The sequence below is a fragment of the Haliotis rufescens genome, unplaced genomic scaffold, assembly GCF_023055435.1.
Source record: "Haliotis rufescens isolate VD_foot unplaced genomic scaffold, xgHalRufe1.0.p SCAF_19, whole genome shotgun sequence".
NCBI lineage: Eukaryota > Metazoa > Mollusca > Gastropoda > Lepetellida > Haliotidae > Haliotis > Haliotis rufescens.
The window spans coordinates 24777980-24802196 of NW_025963879.1; the positions used below are offsets into that span (position 1 = coordinate 24777980).

At 43.4% G+C, this 24217-nt stretch overlaps 1 protein-coding gene across 1 annotated transcript; it reads left to right on the forward strand.

Annotated features, from left to right (window-relative positions):
* The first annotated feature begins 1468 nt into the window (after positions 1-1468).
* Positions 1469-24217, forward strand: LOC124124231. Its single transcript, XM_046487360.2, has 2 exons — positions 1469-1665; positions 21263-24217. The coding sequence occupies exons 1-2, from the start codon at positions 1590-1592 to the stop codon at positions 23239-23241; spliced, it is 2055 nt and encodes a 684-aa protein (XP_046343316.1). The 5' UTR covers positions 1469-1589; the 3' UTR covers positions 23242-24217.

Consider the following 24217-nt stretch of genomic DNA (forward strand, 5'->3'; position numbering starts at 1 on the left):
CACACAGACACTGTGACCACCCGATACCCATTATTGAAACCGTAGCCACCCGATACCATACACAGTTACTGTGACCACCCGATACCCCACACAGTTACTGTGACCACCCGATACCCATTATTGAAACCGTAGCCACCCGATACCATACACAGTTACTGTGACCACCCGATACCCCACACAGTTACTGTGGTCATCCGATACCCCATACAGTTACTGTGGTCATCCGATACCCCACACAGTTACTGTGACCACCCGATACCCCACACAGTTACTGTGACCACCCGATACCCCACACAGTTACTGTGTTCATCCGATACCCCACACAGTTACTGTGACCACCCGATACCCCACACAGTTACTGTGGTCATCCGATACCCCACACAGACACTGTGACCACCCGATACCCATTATTGAAACCGTAGCCACCCGATACCATACACAGTTACTGTGACCACCCGATACCCCACACAGTTACTGTGGTCATCCGATACCCCATCAGACACTGTAGCCACCCGATACCCCACACAGTTACTGTGACCACCCGCTACCCCATCAGACACTGTAGCCACCCGATACCCCACACAGTTACTGTGACCACCCGCTACCCCATCAGACACTGTAGCCACCTGATACCCCACACAGTTACTGTGACCACCCGCTACCCCATCAGACACTGTAGCCACCCGATACCCCATCAGACACTATAGCCACCTGATACCCCACACAGTTACTGTGACCACCCGCTACCCCATCAGACACTGTAGCCACCCGATACCCCACACAGTTACTGTGACCACCCGCTACCCCATCAGACACTGTAGCCACCTGATACCCCACACAGTTACTGTGACCACCCGCTACCCCATCAGACACTGTAGCCACCCGATACCCCATCAGACACTATAGCCACCTGATACCCCACACAGTTACTGTGACCACCCGCTACCCCATCAGACACTGTAGCCACCCGATACCATACACAGTTACTGTGGTCATCCGATACCCCCACAGACACGGTGACCACCCGATACCCCACACAGACTTCACAGAGAGTTTTCTATCATATTGTATAGAATACGGATATACAGGATTCTTTAAAACCCGTTGGCGTTCGTCACTATCGAAGTTTACTACTGTACATGTCAATAACATGTTCTATCAAAGTAGTGTCGGACTGTGAGCTACTACTGCGCCCACGACCACATTTCCTTCTGTCTAAGAAAACAACAAATATATAATAGCCATAAGATACCACGACGTCACAAGAAAGGATTCTTGTTTATAGTGTCAAATGTGGGTGGTCAGAAAACATCCCCGCGCGAAAACAGGCCTGAAATAACTACACATATATTAAATTCTACATCTAAACGAAATATGAAGCTTGGGAAATATCAAAACACCCACCGCCCCCAAATTTCGCGTTCTAGTCAGCCAGGTACACGTAGCGTATCGCTTAAACGCAGCTCGGGAGCAGGCCGTCTACCGTGGGCTAGTTCACCTGTGTCGGCCCGCTCACTTCACTCGACAGTAGCAATGAGGACAGACCGAGCGTCGTACAGGTGAAGAGCGGATTACACACACACATACACATGCTGGGATATACCATGACGAACCCATGGCACTGCCTCGCCTGGGTAGGAATACTAGCAACGATTTCTCTTACAGGTGAGTTTATATATTGCAGGTGAAAATCTCAAGTTGGTTACGTGAACGTTTACCTGTGTTCAGTAATGGACCCCCGCTGACAGACTGTTATCCTCGTATTTCTATCTCGTCCACCTTGCAGTTTAACTCAAAACAATCATAATTGTTCACAATTCAAATTTTATTATTATTTATAAATATTTTATACAATCACCCATGCTCGGTTAAAAGATACGAACAACAGAAATCCTTTATAAAAAAATAATAATGGCAATAGCTCATTTTCTCTCCATAACTCACGATAAAAATGCAGTACACCATAATGATTTGTATTGGCTAGGCGTCAATACTAACAAATGAATCGTGGCTAAAAAACATTTCAATTAAAACGAACCTTAACTGCCCAATAAATAATTTACAAACAAATGAAACATAAACCACTTTTATTTCTACACTGTCTGTCATATTTAACATGTATTTCAGAATATAACGGCATATTTAAAATTTACAATGTTTCGTATTTATTGTCACGGTATTGACAATCGGCCAACAACACAGTGGGTCGCATGCTGGTTGACAGACCCTCAGATACACATGGCGTTCATTCGGTCCCCTTATCAACACAACAGCTGCAGATTGACGCGTCTCCACGTGCAGGGTGACAGGGAAATAGACACATCTGGGTACATATAGCCAATTAGCTGATGGTGGAGGTGATAAAGGTGCCTTCAAGGAAATCCTTATTTTAAAAAAAAGCATGATTATGACAAGCATTAGGTTGTCGGCTGTATGTGATATGCGTGATCATAGATGGATGATTTCACACTCTGAACATAGTTACTTCCGCGAACAACGCAACGTGTTGGTCAGATGCTTACATGTTTTAACGATGAAATATAACAGAGAATTATACTAACCCAAGTTAAGTGGATATTACAATAATTATTACACATACCGTATACGACGTAATAAGCGCCCAGGGCGCTCTCAAAATTAGAAATAGGGGGCTTTTATTAGAATATTATTTTGGTGGAAAAAAAACAGAATTGAAAGATAATTTTCGTGGTTTATGCTGATGGTCTGAACTGTTTATATACGACAGATATATTTTTCCAGAATTTAATTGTCCATAATTAAGGGTGCATATGACACAAGTGCGTATTGTTCACTTGCCAATATATTATCAAATATCGCCGTGGGCGCTTACTAGAGCGGGGCGCTTATTACGTCGAATACGGTAATATACGGCGAAATCTTTGCACCATAGTAATCAGTCCCTAGACGAAGGCAACAAGACATGAGAATGGATACATCAGTAAATTTCGTTATTAATTACATGTGGGTTAAGGCACTTCGACTTATCCAGTGTATCGACTCATCAGATTCCGTGTAATACGCATCTAAATAACAAAGTACTTTGTGAGGACTATGAATCAAAATTGTTTTAAATTTTGAAATTAAAGTTTGATACCATGTATATTAAATTTGCAACTATCAAAATAAATTGCCCCTCTTCTTTGGTGATCTACCCAGTTTTCAAATTCGAGTTGAGGTTTTGAGCTATTTGCAACTTTCTTGACTCATACACACTAATAGGCCATAAGTAGGAATATTCCTATAATTATATGTAAAACATGTGATGCCCATTTCTAGAGTCCCCGCCGTGAAATGCTGGAATATTGCTAAAAGCGGCGTAAAACCATACTCACTCGCTATAATGATATGGCGAGTCTGGCACTTGTATTGAAGAGATTTGTTCTGGGAAATTTTTGAACAAATTAGTTCAGATTCTACACGCAAAAAGTGTTCACTGATCCTGTTTTTGTTTTTGTTTTAAAAAGGCTATTATCGGACAGAAATTGTATGTCTTGAAACGGTAACTTGATATCATTCGTCTCCAACGCAATCCCCAAATATCATGTTAAAGTTGATTATTCCTCCGCACACTAACCCAGTCTCCGGCTTCACCGTGTGACAGCGCCATAGTTGAAATACAGAGAACTATGTCTGACAAATGGGAACCACTGGGACTGCAGTCGGTGATGTATGTGTTGTGACATACGGCGCTGCAGGCCCTCGTTGTTGCCGACCCCCACTGTCATGCTGACTCTAAGTAATGGATCATAATGAATGGCCACATTCAACTGATATACAACAAGAATTATCCTGCCCTTGGTGACGGATTTAGACGATTGGGTGCTGTTGTGTTATTGGAAGATATTAATAAACCATTCAACCCCCACCCCCATTCTGTACACTCACTCCGCATTAACCGTGTGTACTTACACACATATAAAAATATGTACGATAGGGTAGCACAGTAGATTGTGTATCGCTTTGTCTCATCGGAGACGGTTTTATTCCTAATATGGGCATCATATTGAAGCCTTTCCCTTGCATCACGTGCAGGTTCAGCAAGCAGTGAAAAGCAGACGGGGGCTTATTCTATTATTCAACTCTAGTAGTCATGTAAAGTTAAACGTCGGTTTCATGTGCATATAAATCAAACACTGGCGCTCACAAGGCACAGAGCGTCTTAATGTATCTCCAATCTGTCACAATGAAAAGTCGTTCTGGTTGCTCTTCCGTCAACGTGACAACGGCTTGACAGTCGAGCATGTTCATAGCTCGTGCACACGGTAGGGGGCGGGACGAAATGGGCTGACAGACAACCTGCCACCTTAAACTCACATCAACTGGAACACTATTTGTATTTCTAATAACCACATTGTCAAAAAGTGTCGCGAGCCCTGTCAATGTACCGATACATATGTTAGATATGTTCATTGTGGGAATAACACGAGTAACGTTCAGACAGTATCGGCGGCCATGTCGTTATTGTGATGCTCATCATGTCAGCGACCCTGGTTCGATTCCCCATATGGATAAACGATATTATTGTAAAGCTCATTATTTATGACTGTCTTAGTATTATATTTGTGAAATAATGGAAAACGAATTATCTTTGGAAGCTTATACAAAGAGCTTTGTTCCTGGCCAATTTGCCGTTCTAGCGAGTTTGATTCAAATCGTGCAAAACCCACACCGCTTTTCTGCTGAGCCACACTCTCTGACTTCAATCAATCGAGCAAAACTGACTAACCCGTGAACATCCGGGTTAGAATAGATCTTATAGCAACCGATGCTTATCGTTACAGGCGACTATGCTTGTCGTAAGTGGCACCGAACGGGATCGGGTTGTCAGGCTCGGTGAATTGTTGATGCATGTCATCGTATCCCAATGCTCATGATGTCGATCACTGGATTGTCTGGTCCAGAATCGATTATTTACAAACCGCCGTCATGTAGCTGGAATATTGCTGAGTGCGGCGTTAAACAACAAACAAAAAACCAAAACAATCATTCCATACGCTCTATACCATATATGATATAGCGTCTTGGCCTGGATTTGAAATTGGCTAAACTTCGTACCGGTATCTTATCTTGCCAGCCGGTATTGGCACAACAAAAAATATGCTTATAATAACTTGTAGAACTATAGACACCTATGATGTAAGTACAAAAAACATTGATGACAACTAATATTGCAAATTAACATAGCCTGTTCACTCAAAACTTAAGCGAGCTACCGGCGGCGCCAAATGTACCACCAGTCCATTTAAACTGTTTATCACAAACTGCAAACGTTGTATACAAACATCAATATTTGCACATACTCTCCCCACCTCCTCAAACCCTCTTGACCGGCGTTAACCCATGTCGAGTGTGGCTTGATTAAACCTCATTAGACCGACCTGGGTAGTGCCGGGTGGGCGGAGGGTCACCGCTTATCTGTACCCTGTCAGACAAGACACCTTCTTTGTTCTCAACAAACACACATGGCTTTGTGGGTACTTTGTGTTGTCATTGATGTTGAGAGACACTTGACGTTGGCATCAGTGCACCCCTCCCCTTCCGGTCACTGTAACACCAGTGTCCGTCTCAGGCTACCTGTGTCCGTCAGCCCATAAAAAATCCCAGGTTATTATATTAGATTTATAGTACTAGCACACTGTGATACCATGTCGCAATTTAACAGGGTACCCCACTCACTGTTTACTGACTCCGAGCCGACAGGTCCTTGTTTTATTCCCTTAATGCCAAGCGCCAGGCATGGTAACAACAAGTTTGTTTTTTGTTTATTTGTTGTTTAACGTCGCATTCAGCAATATCCCAGCTACATGACGGCGGTCTTTAAATAATGGAGTCTGGACCAGACAATCCAGTGATTGATATCATGAGCATCGATCCACGCAATTGGGATCGATGACATGCATCAACCAAGTCAGCGAGCCTGACCTCCCGATCCCGTTAGTCGCCTCTTACGACAAGCATGGGGTGCTGAAGACCTATTCTACCTTGGATCTTCATGGGTCCGACAAGTATCATCTTTTAACGTCTTTTGGTATGAGGCGACCGGGGATCGAACCACTAAGACCACGGAGGCGGTCAGGCCACCTAAGAGTTTTTACAGAAGAAAATGGACGACAGGCTTGCGTCTGCGTATTTAATTCTCACAAGTTACCCACTGTACTTACTATTACAAAGTAGACACAATTTACTTTTTTAATTACTGTAAAGGCGACTTTTTGGTATAGATCCTTATACCGTTGTCAAACAAGAGACGGTATAAGGATCTCTACAGTAATCTTTACAGTAATTAAATAAGTTGTTATCCATAAATTGTGTCTACTTTGTCATCCACAGCTTCTAAGCTAGTTTACCAAACAATTCAGAACTTACTGTTAATCAAATACATGTAGTTTCTTTTTCATTAACTGTTTCATATATTTCAAAATGTGATTTTAAGAGCTGTGTGTCGGTATTCTGGGAGGGACAAATACTGTTCTTGTTGTAGTGTTGGAGATATGCACACCCGCTGGGTCCCCATTGTCATAGTTGTAAGATATAAGCATAGGTGCTATTTATTCGGGCCTGATTGAACTGGAAACAATACTTTTATAACGTACTCATTTTTTTCAAATTTCTAACCCTCAAAGATAACAGAAAATGAAAATCATGTCTTGTCTTCTTGCCACAGCATCAATAAAAAGATATTAATGGTTCCAGAGTCTAGCTTGTTTTATTGGTTAAGACGCTAATAAGGAACCCATTATGTTATCTGACAGATAGACATTTATAAGTGCCCATGATAAAATCATCGCACAAAAATTAATTAGACCTATGAATACAGTTTGTGGCCGTAATAAATATCTGTTGACTCAGCAGGTTCCCTTGTTCCAGTGCTGCACGGGCAACCTGTGTTCATACGTTGTACGTCAACACCCTCACATCCCTATACATGATACAAACAGCCAGTGATGTTGCCTATCAACACACTCCTTAACATTGCTGTAAAGATACTTGAGTAATCCTTATCTCCGCTGAACCTGCCGAGCACGCTGCCGACCCTCGTAACAGTTGAACAGCTCTGGGAATAAGAGAGCAACGCTAAAGAATCTCTACAGGAAATACCGTACATGCCTATAACTCATTCCATTAGACCACTGTGACAATTCTACTTGATTAGTATCAAGTTGGATAGCATATAAACTCCAGACAGGAAATTCTTTAACCCATTCCATTAGACCACTGTGACAATTCTACTTGATTAGTATCAAGTTGGATAGTACAGAAACTCCTACAAGAAATTCCTTAACCCATTCCATTAGAACACTGCGACAATACTACTTGATTAGTATCAAGGTGGAGAGTATATAAACTCCAGACAGGAAATCCCGTACCACTGTGACAATAGTACTTGGTTAAAAACAAATGTTACATTTTCGAGTAAGGGTTCGAATCCCGGATGGGACTCACCCTCCAAACCACTAGAATTTGTACTTTACTAAAGAAGTGTTAACCCAAATATAACATTCGTTACATTTGACCGATCTCTAAATGGCATCGTGTTTTCACACTTGATTAGTATCAAGGCGGATAGTATTAAACTCCAGACAGGAAATGCCGCACCTCTGTGACAATACTACATGATAAGTATCAAGGTGGATAGTACATAAACTCCAGACAAGCGGTATTATGAACGAAGGATATAGGCAGCTAATGACCCCCGGGTCAAATAACGCACATGTCTGTGTGACTTGGGTCCTCGTGTTGTGCGAGGTGCTTCACGGGGTGACATTGAGTGTCAGTAATAAGGAGCAGGGAGCGGTTGTAACTGGGTCTGTCTGTGTGTGGCGCGGCGACGTCGTCTCCTTTGTGAGCTCAGAGGCCAGGACAGCGTAACTATATAGCAGTGATGTCCACCAACTGCTTGTAATTGTTGTTGGTCTTGGATTTCTACTAAACCTTACCAAGGGCTTATCTTTCACTGGGCAAACTATTTTGGAAATTGAGAACATCTTTGAACCTTGGACCTAGAACAAACGTCGGAGGGTTTGTATTAATAACGGTTATTATTATATATGTAATAATGATATATCAGGGTATGAAACTCCCAAAAATTTCAGCCAGACCACAGGACTGGCTAGCTGAAATCCTTGCCAGCCCTGACCAAAACCTGCCTGCCCACTATAATCATATGTTTCTCTGAAGGGATGGGGATTGCATAATAACAGCTCTACAAACAACACACCATAATTCTTTGCAATAACATTACATATATTCAACTACAACGCGTGATAAACTTTGCATGTAAATCACGACGCGGAAAATAAATGCTTGCTTCAGATTGCTTGCTCTTTTACAGAAAGTTCGTACATTTTGTTTTACCAGAAGTAGTATTTTAATAGGGGAAATTATGTTTTCATTTTCAATTGGTTCAACAAAACTAAATTATAAATATTCTGGTTAGTAAAACTAGTATCTCATTAGGTAAAGTATGTTTACTCAAAATATTTATGATCTCTAAGACTCTATGTTCACAACATGTCTGTACGACTGCAAAACTTTTAACTAACTGTGATACCTGGTTTATCCACCGTAGCAAACCTTTATATCTTCACAGATGTTTAGAGAAAAAATTACAATTTTATCAACAAGTAAAGCTTTTTTATTATCTTTGATATATCTTTTTAGAAAGGATACCCGCACCATGGTGTAGAGTTAACATTTTGGGGAGTAATATACAATGTAGCGTAGCGCAACTGAGACCGGGAACCAGGTTTGTTGTGTAGGAAATTAATAGACCAATCAGCGTGTGCGTCACACGGCGGAGAAGGGAGTTTTCCAGTCGTGTATATTGCACGGCATTGGTCCACTATTTGCACGATATCGTGTATACAGACGGTCCTTTTGTAGCATAAGCACATCGCTAAACTTTAGGTTGTCTAAAAGCTAACAGGGTTTCTTTTTGGTTACATTTTATCATTCATCTATACATGTGAATTAATGCTTATCAACGGGAAATATTTAGAATATTTTCACATATGAAATATAAACCGACCGTCGGGCAGGGAGATTTGAAAATCTGGCAGCCCGAGTTGAAATCAACCCGTCTCGGACGGTCGGGCAGGCAGGTATTTCGAACACTGGATATATTCCGAATAATTTCGGCAATAGTTCTATTTTAATCATTCCCGAGAAAAGGTATGCTGATAGACCGACAGCTACAGTAAAAATGTTCACCTCACAACATACTGAGCGCACCTACAAGCAAAAATGCGATATTGCTTACTTAACGTTTTACACTCTTTGAGAGTAAAACACAAAAAGGTTGATACCATTTTTATTATATGGCATGGTTCAATATGGCTACAAAATATCAACTTGGTGAAGTGAGCACCATTATAATCCAAAACCTCTTTTAAATCACTGTCATGTTACACCGTTAAACTACAACCTGCAACGCCCACTTTATGTTGATCAAGTTTCAATACGCTGAGTCGATATTTAAGATGTCGACACAGTTTACAGTAGCGTAGGCGCAGCACATCGTACGGTAACACGACTACTGCGAACCGAGAAATGTCATTATCCAGCTCATTACAGTAGCGTAAAAACAATCTCCGCTTCATATAGCCAACTCAACTGATGAGAAGCTCGGAGAAAATACTACTTGCCACGCAAAACATTCCAACTGCATTACCTTAAGTCGATTACGCATTCGTTTCTTTTGTTGGATCCAACACACGTATTTTAATGAACAGGTGATGTACATCTCGCCAATCTAAATTACACCTGTGTCTAGTGAGCGATGTTACAGCCAGCATATAATGCTGACGCCTCGTAAAAATACGGCATAATACTCCCGACCCCCGTACATTCTGTTCCAGTTTATTCGAGAATGTTTAAGTGACTTTAATCGTGGAATAGGAATTGTGCTGCACTCAGCTCGCGATACGGAAACGTCTTCCCGACATTGTTTTATAGACAGCAAACGCTGAAACATCACCGTGGAAAAGGGTGATTTGGCATTCGCATTTGATTATCCCGTAAGTTTGATGTATTAATATCTAAATAAGGGAGTAATCTTGTTAAACATTTACTTTAGTTGTTTGTTTTTTTAGTTATTTGTTTTGTAACGCCCAACTCCGCAATATTCCAGCTATATGACGGCGATCTGTAAATAATCGAGTCTTGACCAGGCAATCCAGTGTTTGATATAAAGAGCATCATTGGGAAACGATGACATGCATCAACCAAGTCAGCGAGTCTGGCCACCCGATCCCGTTAGTCGCCTCTTACGACAAGCATAGTCGCCTTTTACAGGGTACCTGTGACTTATCAGACAGGCTTTTCATAATTTTAACAATATTTATATTGTCTTCTTGAAAGATAGAAATAAATTACGTCTGTTGAACCTTTGCATTACATTGAAAGGTTTCTGCCTTGTCAGTCTGATATATTGCAATATCACGTTTATAAGAACATGTATATCGCGTGTAGATATGGGATTTATTTAGGGTAATAATAAGTACTGCTTTCAGATGATATAACAATCGCGCTTTGTGAACGGATTCTATATAATGCCAATTAAAATAGGTCGCGTTCCCATCACTATCCACCACACAGCATCAATTACATCAGCCTCCCAGACTGCACAATGTTAAGTATGTCTCGGAACGAGGAACAACTATAGTTGATGTACTCATGACAAGACATAAATATATTGTGACAGTCCCATGCATGCAGCCTTGTTGTATCCCAGTGTCCTGAACGCAACCTCCTGTGTAGCGTGTCTGCGAGGGCAGGACTTACCTCATACTGAAACTCGCGATACGCATTGTATTCACCAATTAAAGAAACCCTGTTTAAGGAAGCCCATTTGAAACCAGCGATGCAAGAAAGTTGAATTATTTAGAGGAATTTCAGGCGCATAACTATCATGTTTAACATTATGAATGGCAAAAGACGAACAACGCAAAAAATGCTTTGTCGGGACACTTATATAATTAGGCCACATTTTTTAAAATTGTCGTTGAACGGGCCCGCCGCCCCTACTGAAAAACAGCCGGCTCACAAAAATATAAATTTATAAATTCCATGTCTACATTACTATCAAATAAATAATTGACATAGCTATTATATTTTTATACCCCGCCACGAAGTGAGGTGGGGTATATGAACAGAGTCCGTCTGTCCGTCCTTCTGTCAAAGGGGTCAATTTTTTTTACATTTTACACACTGATGTTACTGGTCATGACCTCTCATGAATTCGAAAACTGATGTCATAAATTCATTTTTTTCTTGCTCCATGCTTTTCAAATTAGTGCATGGAGTGCACCCTGTTATTGGTTCTAATTTCTAATTTCACACATAATCATTTTTTCTGACATCAAGCGGCTTTAGTGGTTGTCTCTTTTTAAGACTTTATATGACTTTTGTTAAAGTTTATATTCATTTCTGTATGAAAAAACAAAATTTTAATGTGCCCTATGAGGGGGATAGTGATAACACTGTATTCTTCTTATTTTTATTTCAACCGACCTTGTGTGGAAAAGCTGGAATAAATCCGTGAAACATAATATTTAAAAAGTGTGGCCTTATGTTTGAACACACAATATTTGAACACAGAATATTTGATACGCTTCGGAAATAAGTTACTGATAAGTGATCAGAACTGAACCCTTGACGAATCAGTTTGTTTGTGTGTTGTTTAATATCGCACTCAACAAAATTCCAGCTATATGACGGCGGTCTGTAAATAATCGAGTCTGGACCAGACAATCCAGTGATTGTTATCATGAGCATCAATTAACGCAATTGGGATCAATGACATGCATCAACCAAGTCAGCGAGCCTGACCACCCGATCCCGTCAGTCGCCTCTTACGACAAGCATGGGTTGCGGAAGACCTGTTCTACCCGGATCTTCACGGGTACCTCCACTTAAAGTTGCCACACTATTATGCTTGGTGTAACGTTCGTAAAGGTGTTAATTCCAACTCATTCATTCAAAAATTAAAAAGAAATATTTCTTTATGGGGTGGTTTACGTTATTAATCAGACACCGTTCAACTGATATCTTCTAAAACGTATTGCTTTGAGGTTCGCGCTCAACCGAAGCCCTTGTATCATATTCATAATCCGTTAAGCTTGTAGGTATATTGGTGACGCCATCATTCAAATACACTCGGTAAAATGTTAGCTATTAAGACGCAGCAGCTGACTGCGAAGCACGTGTGTAAATAGCACGTTAGCCACCCTGATACCCGCGGGTGGCTCTGGGTCGAAGGCTGAAACGGGAAGGGGGTGTCGCACTGCTGCTAATACCCGCTCGGTACATAACACATGACCTGTCGGTAGTTGAAATGCCAAGGCTTAACCTTGTAATTACTTACTAGGCGGCCACAACACTGCGTGTATGTATGTCCTGGCCACTGTGGCTGGATGCAGGTCTGATACAATGTCTCCCTCCCCAAACCGGGGGCACCTTCTTAACAGATGGTATAAGTTATGTTATTTTATTTATAAAACTACTGTTTAACAGATTCTTTGTTTAGAACTGGTGTTAGTTGCAATGCATCATTCTCGAATAACCGATTTTCCGAATGTAAAGGGGCGGTCGGGTAGCCTAGTGTTTAAAGCGTTCACTCGTCACGCCGAAGACCCGGGTTCGATTCCCGACATGGGTACAACGTGTGAAGCCCATTTTCCGGTGTTCCCCGCTGTCATATTGATGGGATATTGCTAAAAGCGTCGTAAAACCATACTCACTCCGAATGTTAAATATGGGTTTCTTGACAACTATTTCCAGCTGTGATAAAAACACTTGGGTCGCAAGTGAAATAATGGATAGGGGTTACCTGTATTTTTCTGGCTTAGAATAAAATTGAAGAGCAAATTCTGTCCAGCGTGCTTTAGCTTGTATACATTAGGCCGCAGTGTCCACGCATTCTCGGACAAGCGTTGACCAGTCGTGTTCCGTCCAAGTCCCCCGAGCACACATTTACGGATCAGTTTAAGAAGCCGTTTGTTCCTTTTGTCTTCACATTATACAGCTGAACTCGTTTTGCATTCTCGGTGAAAAGCCACGTGAAACTCGACCTGTTTGTTTTCCCCCGACAACAAAACATGCTTCTAAAGTGACAATATCATTTTGTCGTTGAGAAAAACAACAAAGGAATAGCTGTGGAACGGTAGACACTTTCATTACCGCGAGATGGAGGGATACACGTTGTTTGTTCAACATACAAAGACCATGTGCGAGCAACACCCCAATACATACTCCACGAGCTTGATCTGTTTTCGATATCGACACAACAGAGCGCAGGGTTGGGAACAGAAGGCTAGGTATGCAACTCGGCGCACTAACAGGTAGCAAAACTATGCTAGAACGCTGTTTACAGGTAGTGTGGTGTACAGTTATTGAACGCTGCCAGTAGACTCATCAGTCACACCTGGACAAATACTGACCGGGGAGGGAAGGAGGGGAGGAGCGAGAAGGGATAGAAAGAAGGACGACAGAAGGAAGGGAGAGAGAAAGAAGGACGACAGAAGGGCGGGAGAGAGAAGGGAGGGAGAGAGAAGGGAGGGAGAAGGGAGGGAGAGAGAGAGTAGGACGACAGAAGGGGGGAGAGAGAGAGAGAGAGAGTAGGACGACAGAAGGAAGGAGAGAGAATGGACGACAGAAGGAAGGGAGGGAGAAAAGGGGGAGAGAGAGAAGGGGGAGGGAGGAAGAGACTGTTGTGTGGTCAAGCGTTGGAAAACTAACTGGCCATGACGTGGTGGGGAACATGAAAAGGAGCCTCTGTTGAAAACAAACGAGGCCCTATGTTAAATGAATTCCTAATGACCCGGGTCCGATTGCCCACATTGGTACAATGTGTGAAGCCCATTTCGGATGGCCCCAGCCGTGGTGTTGCTGAATTACTGCGTAAAACAATACTCACTCACGATTGCATACATGTCATGATGCCAATGTCACAACATCCGCCATTGCTAAATAATCCGTAACCGGTTCTTGTAAAATAGATGGTGCGCACTATCTAAGTCACCATATGAACATACTCCAGTAGATTCACCGACCCTGGTGTCTGGGGAGAAAAGGATAGGTAACTCCCCCCCTACACACACACACACACACACACACACACACACACACACACACACACACCATCCCCACCCCTTTTGGACTGCCAGCTCTCCACATCCACAATCACTCGACCTCCTCCAACACCCGCTAATCCGGCTCATCCCACCCGTACATTTGTTTTAGGTCACACGTGATGTACGCTAGGTTGACGAATTTTCTTTTTAATATGAAATATGAATACTCGTGCATTTCATGCTTTCTCGGGGTACGAATTTCCGCCTCCTTCCCGACTGACCAACACTGTATCAAGCGGAGATGCCTCGGGGGCTTCTCATTTCCACCAACGAAGGCTAGGTTAATTACTAGAGCAACACCCGTCACTGGACAATGGTCACTCTGTCACTCCACCCACACCCACCCTCCCCAGCCATGCGTGGAGCGTGTCCATCCATCCCAACCCCAGGGGGCATCACCTCAAGGTCATGCCAAGGTTGTGGACTTAATGACAAAGCTGCATTATATTTCATGATCATTTTCCTTGGTGAATAAACACGGGTTATATTTCAAGCAGTGAAAGAAAACATTCATCAGTGGGATACCATCATCAATTTTCGCTTTATGCTGATGTTTCACGGGATCGGACTGGAAACATGACACCCGTCAAGCAGTCCACCGAAACATGGATCACAGTTTTCACACTCGTCAAGCTCCCTTTATGTGTCTCTATAAGCCTCCTACATCAAACGGGCGAGATTTCTTAAGCTGTTAAATGAACCGAAACGCGGACACCTATTCCCTTTGATACCCCATGGGACAGAAAAAAATGACAGTGGTTAATCTGAACGCTGATTTATCGGCTGTTGCCTCCCACGGAGAACCGTATATGCAACTACATAAGCTGTATGGCTAGGTACGTCATGTTGAGCTGAACAGTCCGCGTCTGTCTGTTCTCCAGCAGGAGGTCGCCAGCCCCCCCCCCCCCCCCCCCCCCCAACATTCCCATTGATTGACTGAGAGAATGTCTCTCACCCCTAAAGCAGGCCCCACAAGCCGTGCTACAGCTGAAATACTGTTAAGAGCGACAAAGCCCTACTCTCTGTCCTATTCCTATGTCTATCCCATCTTCCCTAGGCGAGGGAGTTAACTGTCAGACTGTAAAAGTCCAGTTTCTACCCTTGCCGAGCTGGGCTGGAATTTCTAGGCTCGACCGTAGCGCCACCAGTGGTTATTACGAGTTATGTGTCTTCTGTGTCCCCCCTTATTGGCCAGTCAGGTTCCACATCTCGTATCACTTGCATTTGCTTCAAATAAAATAGCGGCGCCCAGTCAAGACGATCTGCTCGATAATCAAGATCTTTAGCATTAGAAAACAGATCTTATCTCGCTCGCTAAGTGCATCAAATTACTTGAACACCTTAATTAAAACACGTAAATTTTGAGAAAAAAAATATGTCTCCGCCCAGTTGACGGTACACATGCTCTGCAAAAACTGCAGTCGACCGAAATCTGCACAGCAGTCGCTGTGTTGTTCATGAAACGGATGTCGATTTCGTTACGCGATTTTGATTGAACTATACGCAGACTCGTCAGACCAGCCTAAATGTAACTCCCATCATTCCTGCCCAATTCGGCAAGGGTGGAAACTGGACTTGTCAGAAACATCTTCTCTAGACAAGGGAGTTAACTATGTCGGCCCTAAAGCAGGCTCGACATTTCACAATCAGCTGCCACGCAATGTACAGCTGAATACTGTTAGAGCGAGAGCCCTGCTCTACTATGTCTGTCCAAAATAACCAGTCGCAGAGATTCTTTGGCTATGTGAAAACACGTCCGACACCAACATTTCACTAGTATCATTGGTATTGAACTAAACTACAATATTTAACATATGTTATATTTGGGACTTCACTTTCTCTGTTAAAGAACAAATTATAGTCCTTTTTGGGGTGTTGTCCCTCCTGCGATTTGAACCCACACCAATCGCCAGCACAGACAGCGACCTAACCCCCCGAGGTTCCCCAAAGTGAAAGTCTCAGTAAAATAATGCCGTGCGTTAACACCCCCACCCCATCCCCCGACAGTTATAGCCACAGAAAGCCGCCTCAAATGCTGGTATTATCCACCATCTTGTCACCGATACAGAGGCATGTTGTTTATTACAAAATTCATGATAACATTCAGGCCAATTACAACGAAAGTTATGCAGTTGTAATCTTTGCCAAAGGGAACGTTTCTCGCACACTCGCGATATGACTCTTTACGATTCACAAAGAGATAATATCTGGCGCCATGCTTGACAATATGGCCGTTAGTCGAACACCTATTCCGCCGCCCCAGATGCACTACATTCCCGAGATGTGAAAAGAAGCAATCTACAGTCCTTCTTCCCATTGGGTCATATTTCATCGTCTTGCGCATACGGGGGCACGGGTGGCCCAGTGGTCTTAGGCGCCGTGATTCGCTGTGCAGAGTTGCGTCCCTTGGGCACGCCATAACACCTATGATTGTGGGTTTGAATCCCGGCCCGCTCCGACTATGTTTCTAGGTTTCTCAGCACCATACCCGTGCTCGTGGGTTTCACCGAAGTGGTAAACGTCTGAGACCTGCACCACTTCGGGCTTTCCTCCCACATTAAGATGACACGTCGTGATATAACTTGAGTACTGTTAAAAGCGTTGTTTAAAACAGTGCACTCACTCTTGCGCATAAACTGATGGCAATAAATAAGGGAACACAAAAACGACGGACATGTCACCAGAGAACAATTATGTACTGGAATCTTTCAACTACCCGTGAGAATCTGAAAAGAAACTATGAGAACTGAGACCCCAAACCGAACCCACAAACCCACAAACTTTTAACATAGCCTTACAACAACCGTTCTGCTAAGACGATCGCAGCTCCCATACTTCAACATAGATTTAAGGTCTCATACTTCAACATAGACTTGCGACAGCTGTTGAGCTAAGATCACTTTGTGGAACGGGCCCTGGATAGAACGATGACATAGTGAAGTTTCAAGCTTGGTTTCAAGCTCGCAATAAGATTTGTGAGTTGGGATTATACCCGTCATGTCGTGCTGGGTGCGTGGCTGTTTCCTGAGGTGGGCTCTGTTATTTAACACCTGGATAACCTAAGACTTTACTGAAGGGTCAGCTGTCATGCTGGGGCGGAATCCAGGCTTAATCCTCAGCACTGGTACGGGTGAAAGTGCGCCATCTTGCGGCAGTAAATACCGGACACGTGTCACATTGATGTGTCTTCATGCAGATAATCATAAGTACGTATGTTGTAAGTATAGGAACTACAACACGGTCAAGTGCTCTACCTTATTTTCCACATTGGGTTATGGTTGGTTGGTTGGTTGGTTGTTTAACAGCCAAGACTATATCATATATGGTACAGAGTGTATGGAACGATTGTTTTGTTCGTTTGTTGTTTAACGCCGCACTCAGCAATATTCCAGCTACATGACGGCGATCTGTAAATAATCGAATCTGGACCAGACAAACCAGTGATTGATATCATGAGCATCGATCCACGCAATTGGGATCGATGACATGCACTGATGCATCAACCAAGTCAGCAAGCCTGACCATCCGATCCCGTTAGTCGCCTCTTACGACAATCATTGTCGCCTTTTACGGCAAGCATGGGTTGCTGAAGACCTATTCTACCCCGGCTCTTCACGGGTCCCATTCGGTTATGATACGAGTAACGTATTTTGTCTCGTGTGAATGAGTAAAGGCTTACTCCGCTTTTGGCAATAATCTGGCAATACCATGAGAGAAGACACCAGGAATTTGCCAAGTAACCTAACAAATGATTAGTCGTATTTCTTGGGCTACTTCCTGCAGCATCTGACATTCTATTACTGTTTCTTCATGAAAGTGAACCTACCCAGCAGAGATTCAGAAATATCGCACAAGACAAACACCAGGGGGTGATGAACTGTTTGTACAGTTGCAACTGTCAGTCTCCATCCAGATGCAGACAGGTCTCGGTGGCGACCAATCAGAGAGCTGTATAGTCCTCAGCTATGTTACAGCACATTAAGTAGTATTTACCTAACTACTAGCAACCTTGCACGGCGGGCCCGAGGGGCTTCAAGCGAACAATGCCTCCACTGTAATTCTGCGTCAGGGTTGTGGTATGCAGCTTTTCTGAGCCCAGTGGCTGGCTCAAGAACAGGCTCCATCAATGTCAGCTGACTCAGGTTTTAGCTCCTTGGGGATCACTCTATCAGAAAGACCCCCTCAGACACAACTCTGTGTAAGACAAGTATTAGATTCAGAAAAAATCTGAATCTGATATGCACTTCGTTAAAGTTAATGAATATGCTAAGAAACAAACACGAGGTAGTTCTAGGCGATGTAGGTTGGAGATTGAGCTCCATTAAACAACTCAAGGATCAAAGGTCCTCTTTGTAAGATCAATGTTGGCTGGCATGACGCTATTTCCGTGTTGATTAATCGGTATCGGATAGAACAAGCCTTTCGAAAACACAAACACCCCGCGGGAAATCCGTGACAAAGAAGTGGCCATTTTACTTGCGCAGGAGTCCAATGAGACTCGGATTGGGTGGTCGCAATGCGTACGGAATAACCCTGAGACAGTATGGCGACCTGGATCAGTGGCGACCAACTCAGACAAGATTAAGCGTTGACCTGGCTGAGCTAATCTGCCATCATACCCAAACGGCGAGGATGAATGGTCTTACTATCAACCATTGGACGGTATAAGTCCGTGATCAAGTTTTCCACGCGGTAACCCGTGCATATCGTAACATTCGATGATAATGGGATCACTGGTTAGGCTGTTTGACCAGGCTTATTGTGTGTGGTCGTACCCCGTCGCTACGGACGTTTGCTCATGCCATCACTCGCTACTTTGCCTGATCCAAGCTGTGATAAACAGGCCGTTGTAATAAATTTTGTTGTTGTTGCTTAACGCCGCACTCAGCAATATTCCAGCTATATGACGGTGGCCTGTAAATAATCGAGTCTGGACAAACAATCTAGTGATTGACATCATGAGCATCGATCAACGCAATTGAGATACGAGTGATATCGTTTTAAATTGTTTGTGACGTAAAGCAACAAACATTCACAACACCGCCCTCGATTATCCAGTGTAATTTACCTTCAATCTATACTATACCGTGGATCCATTCGCCTCCACACTTATGGAAGTGACGTCACAACCACCATCGCTTTTTTATCTACCATAAAACTCAAAACTCATAAGTTGATTGGACGGATATGTTTAGCGTTGTGCGATTATAATCCGGATCAAAACGAAGCTATGGTAGCGAATAGATCCAGGGTATTAAATAAATTTGTAATACACTGGATAATCGAGGTCACTGCACCAGGATGCAGCGTTGATGTTTTAGTGTCATGGCTGTCTATGGTGTAAGAGCCCTTCAAATCGCAAACTACGAACAGATGAATCTTTCAGCTGAATCGCAAGATTCAGCATCTTTCAGCGCGTTCTGAATGTTAGTCAGCACACCTGGTATCAGTATGCATGCACAGGTGCATCTAATACTGAAACGGACACTTGTTGATTATTCATATTGTAATAAAGTAAAAAACCCGACCTTGACCTTGATAGAAGTGCATACATAATACAGAAACCAGACTTCACTTTATCTGATATATTCAGAATATTAACATCGTATTACGATAAACCAACTGTGCAAGACATTGTGAAGTGGTCTTTTATCCCTGCAGCATACATTAGTCGAGTTTAATCAAATTAAACCCCAGGGGCATCAATGTCGACCGCGGCCGTCAGTTGCAGCAACAAAGTGTCTTTTTATCCAACATAAACCCGAAATAGGACTCGACTTTTGTCACTGTGTAAACTCGGGCCGTTGTGTTAGAGGATGCGTATGTACCCATTCAGTTTAATGCTTTTACAGTTTATACAATATACCGACGCCGTCATCTGGAACAAATGATATGAGCTCAGTTTGATAAACACAGGGGATCCGTTGTGTAAATGTTATTCCAGTCGTAAACATCTATCAGTGACAACGCGAGGGGGAATTTACAGGTTACACTGTGGTAGAGTGGCAGGGTGTTTATTTGCCTGAGGAGCTTTAACTACCGCGTGTAGTCGACTGTGTGCAATACCTGTCAGTTAGAACAGGGGTGCTGTATATTAAGTCCACAGCCAGTACATGTCCAAAGGTAACACAGGTGGTTCGTCGATTAAATATTCTAACTTCGGTGTACAAATATGAATTCTTGATATTCCCTTTGTCTAAACATTCGACAGCGTGGATGTTTGCGCACGCACACACGTACGTACGCACGCACGCACACACAGAAAGATAGATAAGCTTAGGAACTAATACAGACTTTTGTATATATGACCACCCGATCTCGTTAGTCGCCTCTTACGTCAAGCATGGTTTGCTAAAGACCTATTCCTCCCCGGATCTTCACGGGTCGTAATATGTGAGTGAACATATCCTTTGACAGATGTTTCCAGAGTCACCCTTAGACCGCCATCATGTAGCTGCAGCATTGCCATTTCACCAAATTTAAACAGCCACTTCGATGTAGCGTGTGGTTCAGGAAACAACGCCTTAATATGACAATGAAACACTTAAACACACGTACACGCATCAATCGTTAATGTTTGTTTGTTTATTTGTTGTTTTACGCCGCACTCAGCAATATTTTAGCTATATGATGGCGGTCTGTAAATCGAGTCTGGACCAGACAATCCAGTTATTGATATCATGAGCATCGATCCACGCAGTTGGGATACAATGACATGCATCAACCAAGCCTGACCAACCGATCCCCTTAGACCCCTTTCACAGGCATAGTCGCCTATTACGACAACGATGGATTGCTGAAGAGCTATTATAAAACGGATCTTCACTGGTCACATCGTTAATGAGTTATGGTAGAAAACATGGACATGAGTCGTGTTGGTCACTGACTGACCGGTGCAAACAGGGCTACTTGTATAACGCATGTGTGGACTGGTTTAATGTTCAATGTAGTAAGGAAAAGTATTCTTTTTTAAACATGCAATTTGGTTTTTTTAAGGTACCAGTGTCTGTCTGATATACCGATATTCAATATAAAGTACACATATCCTTTGATCCAACATCACTGGTGATATGTATGTGTTATTAACGCATGTTTTTTTTCTATTTCAGAGGGCAATCGCTACCATGACCAGTTCGACAAGAATGTGGAAGCCTTCCTTCTCGACAACGGCTACACAGGGGGCTCTCTCGCCGCCATGAAAGATGGCCGAATCATATACGCGCAAGGCTATGGCGTCACGAACGAAGGTCACGAGGTCAAGGACACAACCTCGTTCCCAGTTTCATCCATTTCCCAGTCTTTGACAGCCGTTGCAATCCTTCAGCTTGCAGAGATAGGTGCCCTTGACCTTGAAGGAAAGGTTTTCGGTCACGGCGGATATCTCCACATGCTAAAACCCCACCGATCCGAGTCAGTTGATCCCCGGCTTCATGACATCACAGTCCGAAACCTCCTCCATCACACGGGAGGCTGGGATATGAACAAGGCTCCACTCTTTGACGTCATGCTGAATCCCTACTATCTGAAGAAGGGCCACAACGTCCCCAACATCAGCGACATCATGAACTCCCCTCCGCCGCTGTCGCACTACGACACCATTCGTTACATGATGTCGCAAAGACTGGACTTCACCCCCGGGACCAAGACCGTGTACTCCAATCTGGGCTACACCATCCTCGGTCGAATCATCGAGGAGGTTGGTGACACGAGTTACGAAGATTTTATCAAGCAGAACGTGCTTAAACCTTGCGGTATGTGGCACACGCGGCTGGGAAGCAAGGAGAAGATCGCCAAGATTGACAACAGGTCTAACAGGATTTCAAAGGACTCCAGCGACTGGCAAGACATAACCCTGTATGATGTTCTCCATCCCGCCGTCATTGACTCCGCTCTCGGCTGGTACTCCAACGTGTTCGACATGATGCGCTTCCTTCGATGTATTGAGAACCATCACAGTTCGGGACTGATTAATAAGAATTCGTTGGACACGCTGGCCCGCCGACCGGAAGCAGCGCCCGTGCAGCACAGCGCTAACTGGTACGGAACTGGGTTCAGAGCCAGCATTGAAGGAACCATATGGCAGGACGGGGACAAGCATGCTAACGATGTTCTGCTCTTCCATAGCCACAAACACGAGCACGCTATCCACATGCCGGACGCTTGGGTCCTGCTCCTAGACGGTCAGAAACTGAGGCACCTGAAGCATAAGTCCCATCAACTGATGGAGTATCTCGGGACCGGCTTCTCTCACGACGAGATCATCCTCCACGACCTCTCCGACGTCCAGGTGCCAGCCACAGCGGTCAAATACAGCGTCGACGAACACCACCTCCATGCTTATGTCAACGCTTTGAAACAGGAGAGCTTTGACGTGACGTGGATCAGTGGCCACGATGCTCACCGACGCACCCAGTTCACCATCATCGCCGAGAAAACCGAACATCCACACGACTACCTCGTTGAACACGGACTCACGGAAAAGAAACTCTTCTCCAGGAAGCTTGCTCTGGAAGATGAAGGTTTTAACATGACTTATCTACAAAACTACAAAAGCGCATCCCACGACCAAAAACACGCCTTCTTAGCCGTATTCCGAAAATCGGCCTATGATAAGCACACCCACATGAAGTGGGGAATCCACCATTACCCAAGGCCGTATGACAGGCTCCTCGGTCTGTACATCGAGAAAGGTTACTACCCGACGGTGCAGAGTTACATCCATCACGAAGATGAGGCTCTCCTTTCCTTCATCTTCCTGAAGCGCGACAACCAGCGTAAGGTGAACTTCAAGGAGTACCACGGTCTCAGCATCCCTCAGCTGGAGAGGATGGTGCGCTCCAACGCTAACCAGGACCGGAAGTTGGCGTACGTCGATGTGTGCATGGTGTACCGGAAGCCCCGATTCTCGGCAGTGTTCACCAACGAAAGCCCCAAACTGTGGATATTCGTACCCGAACTCAACCAAGAGTCTGCTGATAAGATTATCCAGGAAAAAGTCGCAGAGGGTTATGTTCCCAGGAAAATAGTTGGATATGCTCGGACTGATAAGAGTGTTAAATACGCCCTATACGTGGAGAAGAAGGATTAGAAGATTAATGGTTAATATTATAACTCAACCGAACTTTAGAAAAACTACTAGTATACCGTCTTGATAACGACAGCCAAAACATGGAAATTACCGTTTTTCGATCCCTTCTGTTGAAGATGGAGTTTCTGCGTGAATTTGATGTCAAGCTCTATTCGGAGCTGACAATATCTTAAAAGAAAATTGAAAAAAAATATGCTTAAATGCTACTTGATATAACACCCATCACAAATCAAGACGTCCGATTTTTGCATATGACTATTGTTAATCTGTCATGACCATGATAAACTTTAGTTATGAGAAAACGTTTTTTTAAACTTATTGTGAGTAGTATATTTTATTCTTTTACTTATGACAAGACTCAATGTTTGCATTGCAAGTGCAGTTGACACGTCTCCAGCACAGTGGTGTGTATTTTAATTTAATTACCGCTTAACTTGTCAGTCTGACGACTGTTTTACTTTGTGTGTAAACAGGTGCGAAATATATTTCTATATTTGTTATTTTAACAGAATGGACCATTCATTACATAATGGATCTGCAGGATCACTCCTTTTTAATCACGACAGTCGCATGAAAACCAGCAGCTCAGATGGAACATTTGATACATTCCTTTACACTGACAATAGTTCCACACCAAGACATATACTAACATCCATGCAACTGCTTATGTGTAATGTTCGCTGCCTCAAGTCCTCTGGATAGCATTGACATGTTATATAGTTGTGACGAATGTATTAGCGTGTTTAGTAATTTATGTGGAAGGGCTGCCCTACTGAATACCCTTCACCCTCATGTCTTCATTGTAAAGTGCTATGATTAATTACCTTACGTTTTGTCCACGCATAAAGGGTTAAGAGTTACATCGTGGCTACCAGAATGGCATTTATGGAGCTTGTACATACTCGTCTTAATCTGTACATAATATCAATGTTGTGTATGTCCAGGTAAATGTGTGTATTAAAACTATTTTACAAAA